Source organism: Polyodon spathula, chromosome 1 (assembly GCF_017654505.1).
Source record: "Polyodon spathula isolate WHYD16114869_AA chromosome 1, ASM1765450v1, whole genome shotgun sequence".
NCBI lineage: Eukaryota > Metazoa > Chordata > Actinopteri > Acipenseriformes > Polyodontidae > Polyodon > Polyodon spathula.
In genome coordinates, this window is record NC_054534.1 from 15,959,765 (window position 1) to 15,979,621 (window position 19,857).

At 36.4% G+C, this 19,857-nt stretch overlaps 2 protein-coding genes across 3 annotated transcripts in view; both read left to right on the forward strand.

The window, feature by feature from the left end:
• Positions 1-9,370, forward strand: part of LOC121314671 (A-kinase anchor protein 2-like) — a 144,365-nt gene extending 134,995 nt beyond the window's left edge. For both annotated transcript variants that reach the window (XM_041248162.1, XM_041248171.1), the window contains exons 11-12: positions 1,055-1,245; positions 6,757-9,370. In XM_041248162.1, the coding sequence (XP_041104096.1) occupies positions 1,055-1,245; positions 6,757-6,849 (284 nt within the window). In that variant the 3' untranslated portion in view covers positions 6,850-9,370. The remainder of the gene's footprint in view (positions 1-1,054; positions 1,246-6,756) is intronic.
• A 3,956-nt stretch (positions 9,371-13,326) lies between these two features.
• LOC121314679 (thymic stromal cotransporter homolog) lies at positions 13,327-18,956 on the forward strand. The gene is made up of 4 exons (XM_041248185.1): positions 13,327-14,740; positions 15,432-15,515; positions 17,611-17,767; positions 18,397-18,956. The coding sequence occupies exons 1-4, from the start codon at positions 13,690-13,692 to the stop codon at positions 18,449-18,451; spliced, it is 1,347 nt and encodes a 448-aa protein (XP_041104119.1). The 5' UTR covers positions 13,327-13,689; the 3' UTR covers positions 18,452-18,956.
• Positions 18,957-19,857: the final 901 nt, after the last annotated feature.

Sequence of the window (19,857 nt, forward strand, 5' to 3'; positions counted from 1 at the left end):
CAGAGGTACAAGTACTCTGCTCTGGATACATAAAGTTTGTACCACTCTAGCACCTCCAACCTCTTTTACAAGATGTCACTTTTGTTGTTGTGCTTTTGTTTTCTTTTTAACAACAAATATTCTCTGGCTCCTGGTGTGGGGATAGTCCAGTCTGCTGTTTAAAAAGGCTCTGAGAACTTTAAGAAAATCAGTATGAATTGAATTGGATGTGAATGGTGATAGGGAGCCAGTGGAGGGAGTGGAACAATGGTATAGCATGGGAGAAAAGAGGAAGCGAAAAGGCAAGGCAGGTAGCAGAGTTTTACATGAGCTGGTGTGGATAGATAGCAGAGGTAGGGAGCTGGCCAGGAGGGAGTTGCGTGGAGTAGTTGGTGAGGAAGGGGTGAATTCTACCTATGTTGCTGAGGAAGAAGCGACATGAGCGTGCCAGAGGAGAGATGTGCTGAGAGTAGGAAAGGGAGGGGTCGAGGGTGACTCCAAGGTTCTTGGTGGATGAGGAAGGAGAGAGGGTGGTGGATTCAAAAGGAATAGAAATAGAGAGATCAGAGGTGGGGGAGGAAGAGGGGGAAAGAGGTCTGATTGATAATTACATTTTTGACATTTTATGATATTTAAATCTTTATTAGACTTTCTTAGCCTCTTTTGTGCTGTCGTTAATACATAGGATCCCCCCCCCATACCCTAGCGAATTGAGAACGGAGGCTCCTCAGGTTCACAAAAAGGAAACAATACTGTCATTCTGATTTACTGCTTTCTCACTCAATTAAAACTCATCTTTGAATGTCACACTCTCGACCTGGAGTCATCACGCTCCAATTGCTCATTCATGCTCATACCATAATACTAGTTGAATTCTACCAATTGTTAAATACATTTTTCAGTGGCATAATATGTTTTTAAAGTTGTTAAAAAATAGTGTGCTTTTATACCAAGAAAAAAGAAAGCTAGTACCAACTATTTGTTATACCTTACAATTTTTGCAGGGCATGAAAGAGGTTTCATTTAATATGGATGCTGGATGTGGCCTAATCTTCAGGTCTACTTTTTGTTGCAGGCAAGATTGAGAAGATTCGCCCTGCTCCTCCTGCTTTCCCCTCTGCTGAAGGCCCACTCCCATCCCCGCTGCCTGACTTAGGAGGTGAGGATTCTGAGGGCAACCAGAGATCCAAAAACTACATGCAGACCCTCATGGAAGACTTTGAAACACACAAAACTAAACGACGGGAAAAGATTGACGAAACAAGTGTAAGTACATTAATTAAAACATACCGTTCCTATATTTGACCTATTAAATTGTCCATCATGCTAGGGGTCTCTTTTATTATGATTTGTTAATGCAGCTTTTTTGCCAATAAAGCAAGATGGTCTAATATAGTCAAATACAACCAGGCACCTCAACTCCAGGGAAATATATATTGATTTAGACTGGTATAGCACATACTAACTTTGAAAATGGTTTTGAATCAATTAAAGTTTGTTCAAACGGGGTCAATACCAATTATCAAGATTTACCAACTCCCCTTGCCACCCAATCTTCTTCTTAATCCTTTCTCTGCTGCTTTTACATTTGCAATAACAAGCGTAAACACTTGTAATGAAGTATAGCACTGTAGCCATGGTGGGGAGACCATGGCATTAGACCCCAGACCAGCTACATTTTGATTAAATCATAGCCAGCTCCTCATGGATGATCTGACTTTTGGACAAAAAAAAAAACCTGTCTGATTGTCATAGAAAATAAAGCAACATTGAAATTGGTCTTATAAGCACATACAGTGGGTAGAGCTTTCCAATTTGGACCTACCCTTTTAATTATTACACAAGTCATACAATTTCTGAAAGAAAAAACTGGTGGTCAATTTAAGGACCCTAAAGGACCCTTTTATAAAAAAAGTTCAATCAATAGTTTTAGGAAACTTATTCAGAAAGACAAATCTTTTGCTTAGCTCCTTTATCAAATTCTTATAGGTTTTACATAGAATGTATGATTGTGTATTTTTTAACATATCGATGATTTAATAGCGTTATATTTGTTTTGTTTCTCTTAGACAATGTGCCTTTTGCCTTTACTGAACTTTGGTTTAAAAAAAGGACCCAATGTGTTTTCCTTAGTATAAACACTGGGGCTGCATTACATTGTATAACACACAATATAGAATAAGCAGGGTTTTATATCAAGGCAGTAGTTTATGCAGCGTGAAGTGCACTGCGTTGTGGTGTTCTCATTTTCTACATCTGTGTTGTTTGTTGAATGAAAAAGTACATAATGCAGCATCTCCTTTAAAAGCCTTTCAGCCTCACTCAATTTGAGCATGCTCTCCATCCTTTGTGATAAAATCTTGTATTTATAATATAGAAAATGTGCTGTTTATAATTATCAGCCAGCGCTGCTCTAAAGATGAACGTTTGCCTCTTTGTAATAGCATTATTTATAATACAATAACTGTTTTGTTTGTTTACTGAAACAATCTGCCCTTTATTTGTTGTTAGTGACTACTGAGTGGAATATGATGTTTTAATTGATTTTTACAAACTGGGGCATACCAAACTCATTGTTGATACACGGGTGGTGAATTATTACCTGTCACAACTCAGAGAACTGTGGCAGAAAAGTTTTAACTACAACTTGTGCACTCTAATCCAGCTCATTCAGTGGGAATGTCCCAATTGCAGTGAACATTCAAAAATGCTTAGTGAGCTGAAGTAAATTCTCAACACTTTCATTTCTGAGCTACTGAAACCCTGCACTGCTGAAGTTAAGTTTGCAAGGTCTACAGCTCCTGCGACTCAGACTATTAGGAGAGTGTTTTTGCCCTTAGTTTTGAAATATCCTATGCAGATAACAGTTATCTGTCAGTCAGTTCTAGACTTGTCAGTGCAATAAAAATTAAGCCTGTGACTGCTTGGTCCTTTGAATAAATTCTAATCAAGTTCTGTAATTATTGCTTTCAGCTAATGGATGTTGGGAAATTGAATTCGTCTTGATGGCTCTATGTAAGCTGTAGCATGACAGGAGTTGAAGGCATGGGCGCTAACAAAAGTCAAGGTTCATTACCACACAGCAGAGCCTTCATTGAGAGAGACTATCGCTATTAGAAAACAAATTGTTCTCATTATTTTCTTAAAAACAACATATTAAAACCCAGATTTACCTTGAACTTGTAATGATTGGTCAGGTACCCTTCCACTGAGAAAAGATTGCGGAAAATAGTCCAGAAATTCTAATAAAAAAAAAAAAAAAACAAGAATGACATACATATTAAGAGAGAAAATGACTTTATTAAACAATTAACCTGTTAGTTGTCAGTGGGGCGGGCTTCTAGTTTATCTGTCAGGTACAGTAACTAAGTGGAGCTATATTACTGAACTGTCCGTGTCTCAGTTTGTTGTTGATGAAAGATGCTCAGCTGCAGGCCAGCTGACAGATCATGGACCGTGGACAGTTACAGGACTGGTTGCCCCAGTGGTTGCACTATATTGATTGTCTAGTTTTGAGGCACAGGACTGAAGATGCCAATATCAGAAAACACCATCTTGTGGCCACTTATTGGCCCCTTTTCTAAAGGTAAAGAAACTACTCCCCATTTTGGGTAGGGTTGAGGCATATTGATGACACCTGAGAAAGGGTGTGGCAAGGAAATAAGAGAAAGCACAATAAGTGTTTTATGGAAACTTAGGAAACATATATAACTAAATTGATGCTGAGCTAAGAATTGAAACTGTCCAATATGAGATTCAAGGATAATATTATCATGCTTACGCACTCAGTAAAAAAACAGCAACCTGGGAATTTCCCTTTAATTCAAGACAGGACAACAATTACTTTCTCAAAATGGAAGGTGGGGGGAGAGAGCTATCAATTCAATTCACAAAACAAGTCGTCAACAAGTTTCCAAAGTTGAAATGAATAAATAAAACATTTGGGAAGAAGAAAATTACTTAGTGAAAGACTCAATTTGCAATAGAGACTGCACGTATTAATGTTGTTCTGTACACACCTTCATGTGTCACATTGATTGACTAATGTTGCTTCTTTCCTTTTCATCAGTACGCCCTTTTATTGCTCGCTAATGACGTTACTTCTGAGGTAACTGTTCACTGCTTGCTTTAAGGCTCTTATTTTTGCATGTCTGTCTCAGTTTTTTGCATGCATGTAGTCAAATGGCAGCATTGCCTATATTTGTGTCAGTTCATTGTTTACAAGCAAATTGGGAGTCTAACCTGACTTTTTTTTTTTTTCACGTAAGTAATATTAAATTAATAAATGGTATGTTCTTTGAAGGTACAAGTCTGTAGAGCACCACTCTACAGAGAAACAGTTTATATGTGTGTCATTTACCTGTCTAATGGCATTAGTACAGCAGGATGGCACATTACAAGTCTTCTATTTAAGCATTGTTGTCAGAGGAGAAACATATTGAATTCAGTTTTCTGTGTCAGATTCAGAAAGTGCCTATCATGGCAGGCTTGTTTTCTAGCCTTCTGTTATGTTTGCTGAAATAGTTTTAACCATAGCCATCTCAATACTGCAGTTAATTATACAGTAGCAACTAACCATAGATATTATATGAAAAGGCTAGAAGAAACCCGAAATCATCAACTGTGTTTGAATTTGAGTTAGATTAGCTTAATACTATTTACAGATTAGCTGAAACTGTTAAATTAAATATCCTGTCCTACAGATTTAGTACAGCAGGATGACACAGCTCCAGTCAACATGTTTAAAAGTTCAATTGAGTAACGATCAGCATGAGTTATGAAAATGGCACTGGCATAACAAAGGGAAAGAATATGTATTTTTAAATGTTAGGGACTGCACCTTTATTCCAGGTAATTGTAATTTTTCCAGTGAAACTATTCCGATACCAGCCCCCATCCCGTGGAAGTTACCAGAACATACATGAACTTTGGAACCTAAGGCAGTCAAATTCCAAATAACAAGTCTTTTATTTAAGTATTCGTCAAATTCTATAATAGTTTTTTTTTTTTTTTTTTTTTTTTTTTTTAATTTGTCAAATTCTAGAATAGAATTTAAATCATCTGAACATTTCATGATATTAAATATCATTATTCAAATACTTCTCATTCTTTTTTCCTATTTGGCTGTCTTTTTAATTTTGTAAAAGGATTATAATGTTTTAACATGCTTACCCATTAGATGCAGACAGTGGATCTGTACTTTGAAGACAAGCAAATAAATGAAAAGTACTTTTTTTTCTCTTTAATTTTTGAAAAGTCTTTGCTTTCTATCTGATATAGACATAGATATAAATTTGGACATAGATAACTAACACCATAGATAGTAACCTAGATGGTAATGGGTGAATGTTTCCTAAAATAATCTTTCTTAAACAAAAACACCTCTATGTAATCTTTACAAGGCCTTTAACTTGTCTTTTTTTTAGTTTAATTGGGCACTCCAGGGTTCATAATAGTAATAAAGACCTGTCCCTGCCACTATGAGCATCGAGATAAAACTGCAGGGGGAGGGCTTTATTCCTGAATTACAAGACTCCTCTTACTATTTCCTGGCATGCTATAACCCCAAAACAATTACAATTGTATTGTGCATCAGTATAACAGCAACATTGTTCACTGGGATTATTACACATCCTAGCCACACTATTGTGGTGCAAGTTATTTCCCCAGTGCCAGATTGGCAAATCTATTACAAATTGTTGACACACAGACATGCAGATCATGTAGGAAATGGTGAAAGTAAGTACATACCATTGATATCATCGTTATCTTAGCTGGTACGCATCTCTAAGAAGCCTTCCTTTAGTTCTGTAAAGAGTCTGAGTTTGTTTTGTTTCAGTTTTTGATGTGTCTGTGTTGGGTTCAGAAAATGCCTGTCGGGGGAGGCCTATTTTCTAGCCTTCAGTGCTGGATTGGTCTAATCCGCAAATTGCAGGGGGGTCACAAAGAAAGCTAAAATGTTGGTTTAAATGTTGTAAGTAACTGTAGTGATCTGTCTTCAAATGGACAGAGGTATAACAACCATTAGTTTTCTTATAAAATAGACTTTGAGTTAATTTTATCTGAATACTATTTACAGATTAACTGAAACTATTACCTCTACAGTTATGTTTTTAATTATCAACCCTAATGTATTTTTAACACTCAGTTTTGTTTTGTTTTTTTAATGAAAATCATACATATTTAAATGTTAGTTTACATGAATGGTTTACTATTATAACTGGATGTTTAATAATTATTTTACACACCTCATGTTTGGTGAGAGTGAATTATGTTCACATAATGCTTTCAAATCAACATATTTATATTCAGTGTCTGTGGTTATTCTTATTTCAAACAAGCTAGCTAATAAGCATTGGCATCATAAAACAACCAAAATCTTTCACAGTTTACATTTGGAAGTCATCACCCATCGACCCAGCATTTTTTCAGGTAAAAAAAAAGCACTGCCTGTTTTCCTACATAAATGCAAAACTGTAGAAAGCAAAAAACCTGTAAAGGTAATAGAAAAACACTAATACAACAAATACAATGCTTATATTTATAACTATGTATAAAACAACGCTGGATTATACAAATTCAGCTTGTTTTTATACTAAGCACTGGGACCATAACGGCATACAGTATGGACTATATTAATAAAGATATGTCATATGGATAGTTCAGTTCAGTAGAAGATAGTAAATGGCCTCCCACTGAGAAGGGTATCATTCTGTTCGTGGACACCCATGAGTTCAGACAAACAGTGGAGTAACTTCACCTTCTTGGTTTCCACAGGTTTTGGATGCGACGAGGGTGACACGCAGGAAGAGCTCAATGGCACTGCGATGGGAGGCTGGGATCTATGCCAACCAGGATGAGGAGGAATAACCTTTCCGTCCCACAGACACACATGCACCCCTCCGCACCCCTTGACAATCACAGAGCTGCAGAACCAGGACTGGACAACCTTCACCTAAATATTTATTTTAGCTAGGCTTTCCATTAGAAGAGAACGACTGACTGACCGACAAAGTGGGACTGACTGATGAACTGGGATTGCCGACGCACACGACAAAAAAAGGCTTTCTTGCTTCTCAATAAAAATCACAAGAACCATGCAAAGGACGGGAAACTTGTAACTGCTACAGAGGACACAATTTTGTTTTTCAGGTTTTATTTTTTTTTTAAATTGTATTTCTTCTTGGTTTCTTTTTTTTAGTACTTTTTTAGAAATGCTGGGAAAGTGCAAAGAAAGACTGCAAATAGAAGAGCTGTGTCTGTGTGGATGGGCTCATTTTGTGATTCCTGAAACCTACCCGGCCTATCTCATTCATCCCTACACCAGGATCTGAAGCTCTGTCTAGGGCACAACAGTAACCACAGCAACCATTTTAGACAGTGTTATATTATATTAAGGAGACATTATATTTTGCTGGGAATGTACTAGTGTAAGATAAAAAAAAAAAGCCAGCCTGAGTGATACAAATGCCTGCGATCAGCTTTTTTAAGCTGTTCACGAAGGCTGTCTCTTTAAACAGTCCTAAAACACAGATTTGTAAATGCCATTCAGAGGGCTAATTTGGGCTTACAAACATGGATTCAGGCAGGGACTCATTAATAGTATCCCTTTGGGTTGGTCTGGATACAGTCGCGCATTCATATAGTATGCTATATATAAAATATATACTCATACCACTTCATTAATATCAGCACAAAAAACAAGATCTGCCATAAAAAATATCATAAGTCATGCAACACAAGTTGACCACATTAACTGGGTCAGCTAGGCTATAAACTATATGGCCACAGCCAGCCTCCATCAGTTTATTGTTGAGCAGGTTCAGTTTCAGTGTGTGTATCTGTACATATATACAATTCACCATCTGTCAGTGGTGCTAGCAGAACAAGGGCAACACAGATAAGACAAAGGCAAAGTCAACTTCTTCTTTGAGTTGACTTTACAATTTCAACTCAACTGCTACTTCCTTAAAGAAAATTGGAAGCTACCACAGTAATAATACTAAGTCCATTATATTGCATTGTAATCCATAATTGTATGCAGTAATTTTCAATAGTAGTATAAAATACACTGCCTTAAAAGTATGCCATATCCAAAATAAAGCATTTTATTGTAAAGGTGTACTATGGATGATATTCAAACTCATGCCACTAAATCCACACCATTTTCATGTTAGACGCCTGCTGTTATGAAGGCACCTGTTCCCTCACAATAAACACATTGACATTCTTGATAAAGTACTTTCAGAGGGTGGTCTGTTGTTGTAGGTTGGCAGATTTGTACAAAAACATTTTTCTTTTCTTTTCTTTTTTTTAAAATAGTTTTCCTGCAATTAAGCTGGGTTTTTACTCATAATTTATGCTCCTGTCATTCTAACCATGCTGCTATCATTCTAACTCTGTGGCAAATGCAGAGTCTATAAATATTATATTGAAAAACAACTTATATGCATAATCCTACACATATACACCGGTATTCGTTATATTATATAAGTATACTTTCTGTATCAAATATCAGTATTTATTTGCTTGAACATATGTTATATAGAGCTTGAAGAAAAATAATGATGGTCATTGGATGCAATTAGCAAAGAAACTTCATCTATGACATGAATGGAGGCCACTGACTTGAGACCTGATTGCTTTTCCTCAGTACAAGTGAGTCAATCTCTGGGTTTAGAATTGCCAGCCACGTAAATCTGGGTTTTCTCAACATCTAAAAGCAGCTGTCACAGTTAATGCAGTAGGCCCTGTTATATATGTTGCATTGTGTTCATTACTGGTGTATATTAAATGACAGTAAAACGTAATGAAACCCTTGCCCTCATTAAAACATATCCAATAAAGACACCCTCCCTTCAGAAAGCAGCTTTCACTATTCTACAATATAATACCTTTTCACTTTTTATCACGTTTTGTAAGGGCCGTTATTGGTTGCCATGATAATTTGATGGTGGAAATGGGTTAGGCCAAAACAGGAATGTGGATTTTTAATTCCAGTTGATCCTTGGGAATGATCCAAAATCCCAAAGGAAAGAACCTGCACTTCCATACTCAGTTTCACACTGAACATATATTAAATTTAGGTAGCCTTTAGATGTACCTACTTCTTTATGACTTGGAGCACCCTACAAAGTCACCAATCAAGTGACCAATGAAGTGGATGAGGAAATTGGATGAACGCCGGCCCAGGACGTCAAAATGGACACTTGGCAAATCCCCAAAAGACACATTGAACACGATTATCATAAATCTTTAAATATGGCATCACTTTTCAAGGGATTCCTTACCATATTGCAATAAATGCCTTTTGCACCCAACCTTGAAACTTGTGTCGGACATTGACGCACTTTTATCCGTTGCATGAAGAATATATATATATATATATATATATATATATATATATATACATACATACACACACACACACACACACACACACACACACACACACACACACACACACACACACACACACACACACACACACACTGTGTTCACATATAACGAAACGCAGTCTTAATTTATGGACTCTATGCAGTTGGGTCAGAACTTATTATTATTATTATTATTATTATTATTATTATTATTATTATTATTATTATTATTATTATTTTTAATGAAAGCCAGTAAGATTTTTTTTGTTCTGTTTCAGTGATATACAGAGTTGCATTTTATTATGATTGATTTTCTGTAAACATTTTCTTATTATCACTATTTGGAAATACCAATTTAATATTAACATCACACATGCACCATGAAACAATCAGCCAGCCACGGTCAAATGACAGAATCATAAAAGATATAGTTAACTTTTAAATTATGTTGATATGAGCACAGACTGAAGAGCTATTTTGTATGTTGGTGTGGGACTGAATTGAGAATTGAGTGACACATTGCCTTGTTGCAGGAGGCTGGTTTTAGTGTGTGCACAGGGACTGCATTATTAAGGTTCTTAGTGGGCAAATACATTGGTGATTGTTTTAGTTGAAATAAAATACACATTTAGAACTGCTGGCATGGAAGTGAAACTTAGCATGAGCCAGTGCAATTGTCTGTGAAGGTTGTTAATTTTCTGAAAGGTTGTGCATATTTAAAGTGGTTTCAAAGTCAGGGAAGTTCTGTTGTGAGAATCCATAGATTTCCTTACAAAACATGCAAGCTTGCAGTTGTGGAATTGTTTCTGAGGTTTGTTACTGATTGTGAAAGCAGGGTTTGATGAGATAGTTACAAGATATTAATCCGGCATTTTGATTTAAAAAAAAAAATTATAATGTACTAATAATATTATATACAGTATTTTTTGAAAGGAGGACTCCAGGTTCTCCAGTGATAAGTGACAATAGTTTCAGTGTTGTTCATTTCCAGGTTATGTTTTATTTGTTATATTAAGTGGCACAAGGCCTGAAATGACTGCAGTTCACATTACACAATGTAAGGTAGATTGTAATGTGGTTTAATATAGTTTATTAGCATGTCTCTCTTACAAGGTTTTTAATTAATAATATATCTGAATGGGAACAGTGACTCCAAGGGTAATGAATGATGAAGAGATGTTGGGATAGACTCATTTGGAACATTTAGGGGCTCTGCAGAGAAACGTTCGGTCATAGCTGGGAAGTGCCTGATTTTGCAATGCAATCTTGACAGATAGTGGTACTCACAATCGGCTAACACCACATGAGGATGCTTTCTTTCCAAGGTCAAACCACGTTCTGACCGATAGTTTAGCCTTGGATTGTTTAACCAGTAAATGAGTTCTGTTCTTGGTGCTTTGGAATGCACACTGAGACACACACATTGATGTATCATAAAGACAACACACCACAGGACTCAATATTAAAAATAGCCTGTTGCTTCTAATCCAGAAAGTACATGAAACTATGTTGTAGATGCCAGGGGTGAAAGGCTGGTACTGTGCCAGTGCTGTTAATGCTAACACTCTGTTAATGCTATCCGCTAAATAAAAAAAACCGCATACTTACCTTTTCAGTTTCCTCGTTGCATACTGTATTACATCCATATATAATAAATATATTATATATATATAATATAATATTATAATATATATATATATAATATATATATTTCTACTACTCGATGTATCCAACATGAAAATAGGAAGATTGTTACCCAGGCAACAAAATCTACCATGGAATAAGATAATCTTTCTGTGTTATGTGACTGCGTTTTGTGTATGTAATGTAAACACAGAAAAAAAATAATTTTGTGAAATAATAATCAAAATCTTTTTTTTTAATGAAAGATGACAGAAGTTTTCTGGTGAGGGAGGGGGTGGGGCAGGGGCTTTAAGCACTATATCCCGTTTAGACAGGGAAAAGCTGGGAGATAACCAATGAACAGTAAAGGTTAGCTGTAACAAATCATTCAGGCTTTAAAATGCATCATGTTAATATGTTAACCACTTATTGTATGTTCATATTCTGCTTCTGTTTTATAGATATTGTAAGGCTCACAAGTATATAATTATTTTCTCATTAACAAATTGAATCGTGTTTTTATTTTTCCACCATCACTACCCGCCCACACATTTGTTTAGTTACCTTTTTGTGGATATTACATTGCAGAAGAAGAAAAAAACAAAACAAAACAAAATACTGCTACACTTGTAGTTTGGTTCTCAAGCAAAGCATATTGTGTGGGGAACTGTTTCTCCAAAAGGGGTTGCCTGCACATTTTTGCAGTAGTTGTCATAACCTGTGCACTTAGCGCTACAGTCAACACAAACCTAGATGTACTTCTCATTTCTAAAAACAATATTTATCTCTGTTCCATTCTCCTTTTGTATTTAGTATTTAGGCCTTCTCTGTTCAGCAAAGAAGGCATGGGTTGGAGAAGGGCTGGAGAATGGATTTTACATCTATACTCTTAAGCATACACTGACAGCAATTGTGGTGAAGATCTGGCTCCCATAGCCATGAATTGCCTACTGGGTTTAATCATTGGGCAGTGGAGAATCAAGACCAGTTTTAAGCCATATTCTAAATCAAGAAGCCAGATAAAACCTCTTGGAACAATCTTCATGGACGAATTATAGTCATTATCAGCCACTAAAGGCCCACAAGTGACAACAGAAAGCCTCAGCACTTTGATTAGATTGTAATGCTTATTTCATGACAACTGTAGTCTGTAGACTAAATGCATTTTAAACTCCAAGCAAGGTTCCTTATAAAGATCAACTTACAAGGGCACTGGAACTAGGGGTGCTGGGGGTGCACCCCCTAGCTTTGCATGGATTCCATCATATATACCGGTTACAGTTTCGTTCAATGGCTTTCAGCACCCCCATTTTAAAAATGATTCCAGTGCCACTGCCAACTTACCATTCTGACCACACCATAAGTCACTTTTAATATTTGGCCCAGCTGTTTGGTGGTCATGATACAGGGATTACTGTGTATCTTATATATATAGATATATAGCCTGTATTACAATGTTTATTTTACTATATCCAGTTGTCAATATTCTGCTGTAACACAGAGAGTAAGAATGTCCCTGAAGTGATAGTGGAATTATTGTCATATTGATCCCAGAGCAGCAGTCTCCATTCGCACCTTTCAACTCAGTAAAAGTAGTACCGTACTTTGTATATCTCATAACATACAGGAAGACTAGTAATAGTGTCTGTACTACTATAAAACAACAACTATACACTAGTTATCCTGTGTATGGGGTCTCTTATTGATGAAAATTCCAGCAAATAGTTTAATTTGGCTAGACAACACACAGTTGGCCTTAGAACTTTACAGTGAAGGGATTTTAATGATTTTATTTTTTTTCTTAAGGACCAGTTCTATCAGTCAAGCCACCAGCTCTGACCAGATTGCGGTTAATGATGAAATTTCCCTTGAGATATGTCATGTCATACAGTAGCGTTTCGTCATTCATGATCTTCCTAGTTCTTTCTTGGGGCAACATCGCCCTCTAGTGTAATTTGTAATAGAAACACAGAAATACAGTCTGTAGGCACTCTTGTAGTTGATTATGGCTGGCCAGTAATATTTATCTGCTTGCACTCTTACTTATTCACGTGTGGTTTGCCTTCTAAAAAATAAACATGGCATTTTGGATTTTCACATTATTTAGGGCTGTTTGGGCAAGTTTTATAGAGCTTTTGCTACCGTGCAATGTTTGCTTCACTAAAAGGAATACACATTTCCCAAAACTAAAGTCCCCAGAGCTATTTGTATAGCTGATAGCTTCGTTCATTAATATTAAAGAACGCGAGGCAAACTTTGCAGTAAAGCAAATATTTAGAAAATGTAGCTCAACCCACCAGAAGGGGAAGTTTGACATACAGTATTTCCTTGTGTACTGTCGTAGCATTTCAACGTCGTACTGTCCTGTTTTTTTTTTTTTTTTTTTTTTTTCAAAACGGCCATCGTGGCTACTTATGTGGAGACTGTGATAAAAAAAAAAAAAAAAAAAGTGAAATGAAAACAACCACATTCCAAATGCGGAAATTATGTCACTACCAGTAAGTAAGTTTTGATTTCATGTATACTGCAGGTGCTGTTCTGGCAAGACTGGCACAACCGTTTTCTTAAGGTTTCATTTTCAAAGGATATTCAGCCAAGTGGTTTACGTTTTTTAGAAGTTCCTCTTTCTTTAGTTTTTAATATATTGTCGGCAAAAAAAAAAAAAAAAAAAAGAAAGACCGGTACAACATAAGAACTATTCAGTGAAAGGATGAATTGTATTGAATTTATTGAGCCAGTAGTGGTTGCTTCACAAGTTGCCAGTGCGTTCTACGACACCGGGCTGTTGATGGTGGTGAAAGAGCGTTACAATGTGACTTCCAGCAATTCCTCGCTTACCAACTCCACGGACCATGGAGACTACGAGCAACAGACGGCAGTGTCAGATTTCCTCATGATCTACAATATGATCTCAGGATTTGCCCCATTCCTGCCGGCTTTCTTCCTGGCAAGGCTTGGCGACAAATGGAACAGAAAGATCCCGATATGTCTGCCCCTTGTGGGCTACATGCTCTCCAGACTGATGCTGCTGCTTGTTATTTTTCTCCAGTGGTCTGTCAAAGTGATGTTTGGGGCAGCTGTTGTGTACGGTTTGTTTGGAGGTTTTTCTTCTTACTGGGCTGGGGTCATGGCTTTGGCATCAGCACACTCGGATGAAACTCAGAGGTCCATCCGATTAATAAGCCTTGAGTTGGTCTATGGAATAGCTGGCTTTATTGGCAGCATCTCATCTGGTCACATCTTCAATATGTTTTATGTTTCACAACATCAAGGTGTTATGCTGGTGGGGATCAGTGTTTTTTTGTATGCATTTTGCTTGTCCTACAGCATTTTCGTTTTGAAGGTACCCCGTACTGAGCGCACCCTAGCAATACTCCCCCATGGTCAAACGGCAGTCAACTATGGTACAGGTGGACCCGACAATGCACCCACAGTAGCAGATGGGTCATCGACTTCTGGCACGTTTGACTTGATCAGCATTGTGCTTTTGTTTGCTGCTGCTATATTGTATGATGTGTCAGTGTCAGGCGCCATGGACATCTTACCGTCCTTTGTCATAAAGGAACCCCTGAGCTGGGGAGCTGAACAGATTGGCTATGGGAATGCAGCAGGCTTTGTGATTTTCATCACCAGTTTCCTGGGAGTGTATGTATTCTCCAAGTGTTTAAGGGACACCACCATGATCATCATTGGGATGGTATCATTCGGCACTGGGATACTGGCCATGGCGTTTGTGAGAAAGACCTACATGTTCTACATTGGTAAGAAACTGTTCATTTTTTGTTTGATTATTTGCAAAGTTTCTAGGGGTTTGGTTTGGATTTAAGCACGTTAAGCCACATTCAGCGTTTTGTCACATTAAGAAATTAAAGAAGTGGAACTTTATCTTGATTTCTCTTTCGTTCCCTATATAAAATATACCGCAGGTGGCCTGCATTTTATCAGCAAGACAGATTTAATAGAAGTTCATCACACTAGACAATAAATACAACCTGTATAATTTTAGTTTACTTTTATTGTAAAACCTTAACCTGTGTTGAGGTGTTTTTGAACAGAAGGATACCATACTGGGGGAAAAGTCATTATCAGTAGTGTAATTGTGCCAGCGAAACACTACTAAATAAATCAGCTGATCTAAATGCCTGACCTGAAATACTTAACAAAACATATTCGTTTAGAACATTAAATTGTCTGTTTAAAAAAAAATATATATATATATATATATATATATATATATATATATATATATATATATATATATATATATATATATATCAGAAAAACTGTCTAGTGTTGTTTTCTCTCAGATGGCAGCTCTCCCAATAGTTATGGGCAGCTGAATGGCATAGTTGTCCTCTTAACACAGAAGAGAGATACTGAAAAATACAGAAATCCCAAAACTTTGAATTCAGTTTTCTAATGTTGACCTCCCTCCTGTTTTCGTCCACCCAGCTCGAGCTTTGAATCTGTTTGCCTTGATTCCAATGCCTACCATCCGGTCACTGCTGTCCAAACAAGTCCAAGGCTCGTCATATGGTAAGAAAATAAAAAAAAAAATTCCACTTTCATGCTTGATATTAGGGGAAACCCAAGCAACTTGGGTTGTGTTTAGTGTTTTTAACCAGTTTAGAAAATATGTACTCAAGATAACAAATACAATTAGAATTTGCACCAAATTTTATTCCATACCAGTTATTTTTTCTTTTAGTTTATTATAGTTTATTATCATTTACTCTAAACAAACCCAGATGGGGTTAAAGTACTTTTTATTAGAATAGATCTGACAATTTTGCTATACTGGGCATCATGTCATACCGGAGGTTTCTCACCAAACTGGTAATTTGCTTTCTGATCTGTGCAGGCTGCCCCAATGTATTTATAACCTCCCTTCCTAACATCACTGACAGACAGGATTCCAACCCAATCACTGCCCGTCATCCCCATACCTGGCCTCAAGTGCTCAGAGTAGTGTCAATAACAGAAATCAATAAAAGAAAACAGACAGGACTTATTTAACAGGGGAACCCTGTCAATTATTAACATGACAGTGCACTCACAGGCTGGATGATGTATTCCTACACCACCTGAACCTGACAATCTAGTGCCCCACTGAGGTCTAGCTACAGCCCTTACATGACTGTAAAAACAATATATCCTTTACTGAGAATTGCCTTGTTTTAAAGCAAAACCTCCAGATTGATGCCTAAATCAACTATTTCTTTATTTATTATTATGGATTACAGGACAACTGGGAAATGTTGTTGACAGAGTATTACTGGCCCTGTTTTATTTAGTCACCTTTAGACCTCTGATTCATTTTAGAAGGGAGAGAGCCACATATTAAATGTATAATTATAGTGAATCATGTTTCAAGTAGATTCTTATTTCCTTTAATTTCAATGACTGAGACTAGAAAGAGCCTGTGAATGTTTGATATGAAGTCCTACATCTTTTTTTGCTTAAACAAACAAGAATGCTGAAAGGTCTAATTTCTCATCATGTAGTGCTCTATGATCAAAGTCTATACAGAAAGGTAAACATGTTTGTTTTGTTCCCCACTTTGATATTCAATATTACAAAAAATAAACTTTATTTACTAAAATCTTGCAGTACAATTTAGTAGGAATAATAACCTTATTTATACAGTAGTCTTTTTAATGGCTTTTTTATACTATCCAGACCCGATGGTAACCACTTGAGTAGGCTAAAATTAACTATAGGAACTTCCTGTTGTTAAACATATCACAACCTTTACAACCAACCAATCACATCACTCCATTGCTGTAGGCTATATCGTGGTACACTACAGCTTTTGAGTTATATAATGTAGGTATGGAACTAGTTTAAACTGTAAAAAAAAATAATAAATAAAATCCAGTCACTACGTTATCTGAGATTAAAGGTATAATATAATAGCAGGCTTTGTTTGTTAGAATTCAGAATGTTTAACTCCTCAAACACTGTTTTGGGGGAAAAAAAAATATACAGAGCTATGCATCACATGAGTGTCTAGAGACAGCTGGTCATCAGATTAATGTGCTGCTTTCACAGTGTGTGTTTGAGTAAGCCGAGTTTCAGTTCCTCATTCAACTGTAGCTCAGGGTTTCTTTGTATGATTATTGAGAACTGACATAATTTTCTCTTTGTTGAAAGAACCACCAAATCTCCCCTTTTTTCCAGAGTCCATCTTTCAATAACATACACATTTTCTAATGTAATGATCATTTAAACAGCTGACTGAAATGAAGGGGTAATTTCAAAGGTTTTGCTCCAGTCTTTAAACTCCTATTTTTTGAAAGATGTGAAACACCTGTTTATTGTACAAAACCTGAACCGAACAACTGTTTTACTGTACATTTCAAGTCCTCTTTTATTTTTGTATTTTAATGTGTAATGTGTTTTATTTTTCATTTTGTAACATTATCATGATTTGTTTCTCCTTTCGAAAAAAAAAATGTAATTAAAGAATGAAGGAAACAGTGTCAAAATGTTTGTAGTTGAATTGCTTGTCCCTTATTGCAAAAATAAATGGTGTCTAATTTGACTGGCTTGAAAATGTATAAAATAATAGGCTGCTGATGTAAAGAGGTTCACAACATCTTTCATTTAATCTGTTTTTCTTTTCCCAAAGGCAAAATGTTCATTTTACTCCAGATGTCATTCACCATCGCCAGTGTGGCCACCTCACCCATTTTCACCAAGATTTACCAAGCCACCCTTGTGTGGTTCGCTGGATTCTGCTTCATTTTGTCCTGCATTCTCAGCGTCTTAGCCATCATCCCTATTGGGTAAGATCCAACGAACAGAGAAAGTGAAAGGCCTCCCTGAGATCTGTAAAGCATCTAAAAAAGTGAATGATGAAATTCTAGGGAACAGCTGATATATCACCAAGGAATTTCACCCTAACAATGTGATATTTACTGGCACTGAATATATAAAAGTGTTGCTGTGTTTGTGACTCTGGGCATATGTTAATGAAGCAACAAAGAAAGTATCCCACATCTGAGCATAATTAAGACTTTTATGTCTGGTTTTGCCCGTCGTCCCCATACCTGGCCCCAAGTGCTCAGAGTAGTGTCAATAACAGAAATCAATAACAGAAAACAGACAGGACTTATTTAGCAAAGGAACCCTCTCAATTGTTATCAGGCTGGATGATGTATTCCTACACCAACTGAACCTGACAATCTAGTGCCCCATTGAGAACTAGCTGAAAAATTCTAATGTTAGACTACATTACCTTTAGGAAACAGTAGTTCTAGATTAGTACTGTAGTAATTGGAGTTTGTGATACCAGGTGAAAAAATATAATGAGAGTAAAGTGACTCAAATTCTTAGGAAATCAATGATGATATATTGTTTATAATAATGATATTATTCCTGCCCTGACGATTGTTCATGTCATCCTCTTTCTCAGCATTGTGGGATACCGGACAGGGAGACATGGCTACACACGTCTTCCAAGCAACTGAGCGGGCACTTTCCCTCCCTTTAATGCGCTGCATCACAATGAAGAACATACATTTCTGGTGCATCACTTGCTGTGCTTGGCATTTACCCCTAACACTGCTGTTTGTGGAGTTTGCAGCCCACAGTTGTATAGTGTGTAGCATTTGTTTTTCTGCATAAAATGCTATATTGACTTGTACAGTATATTACTGTAACCTACATTTTGTATTTTAACAAAAAGAATGCTTCCACCCTAAGAGTGGCAGAGCTGTACTTCAGGTTTTGTTAATGACATATTACAATAAAACAGCACCCAAGCTTGATATCTGTAAACTTGTCTAATCAGACATAGTAAAACCTGGAGTGGCTCAATGGCTTATGTCCATCACTACACTAAGATTTTTAGTTTTTATATTTTAGTGTAAAACACATCAGTGTGTTACGCACACCAGACATAAGAAAATGAAAAAGATGTATATATTTAAGATAATCTTTTTTTATTACTGTGTTACCACTTCAATAGATGTGTCCTTTGGATGAGATGTAAAACCGAAGTCCTGTTGTAAGTGACTCTGCAACAGCAGCTGTGATGCATAGTTCACCCCCTAGTCTCTGTAAGTCATTTTGGATAAAAGCGTCTGCTAAATGACTCATTAATAATAGAGCCTAAATGCAGTCTTATATGACTTTGGGCCAAGTGCAGTTTGCCTCTATTAAAACTTGCTAAAATAATGCAAAATAGCTTAGAATTTTCATTTAATATTGTTCTTAAGTGAATAATATGGGTGAAAGGGCACTACATTACTTGTCTTTAGTATTAATGCAGTTCATACTTGTTTTAATGTTCTTAACTTTTTTTTATTTTTTTTTATTACTTTATTCTTATGTTAGAGTACTAAGCCAGGAAACGCTCTACAGCCAAACTGCCCTATACATTTAAACTGGCTGTTTGGTATATGAAGTGGTCAAATATAATCTTCTGCAAAAGACAAAATACATAATCTATTGGCAGGATTTCCACTTGGATTATAAGGTGTGCATTTGAGATCCATTTACTACAAAATGGCAACACTTGATAGAATTTTCTGTTTTGTGTCGGCTTGACTACGTAATAGCCTCAATGTAAGATACGTCCATAAATGTCATGCCCGAAAAAGAAATGCCTATGCTTGGAACTGCATTTTGTCCCTACTTTATTCTGAAAGAAGAAACACAAAATCATTATTACAGTATACATGTAACAACAAACATTAGTCATTGTGATTTCCCCTTATTGTGACACTACATACCAGACCAGGAGGATTTGTTATTACTAATATTATCATTTATTATTTTTTTAAATACAGTAGCCTTTGAAAGAGCTGCATGAACCAATTATCCAGATTTAAATGTCCACAGCAAGTAAGTGAACACCCAGAGTCAGTGGTGT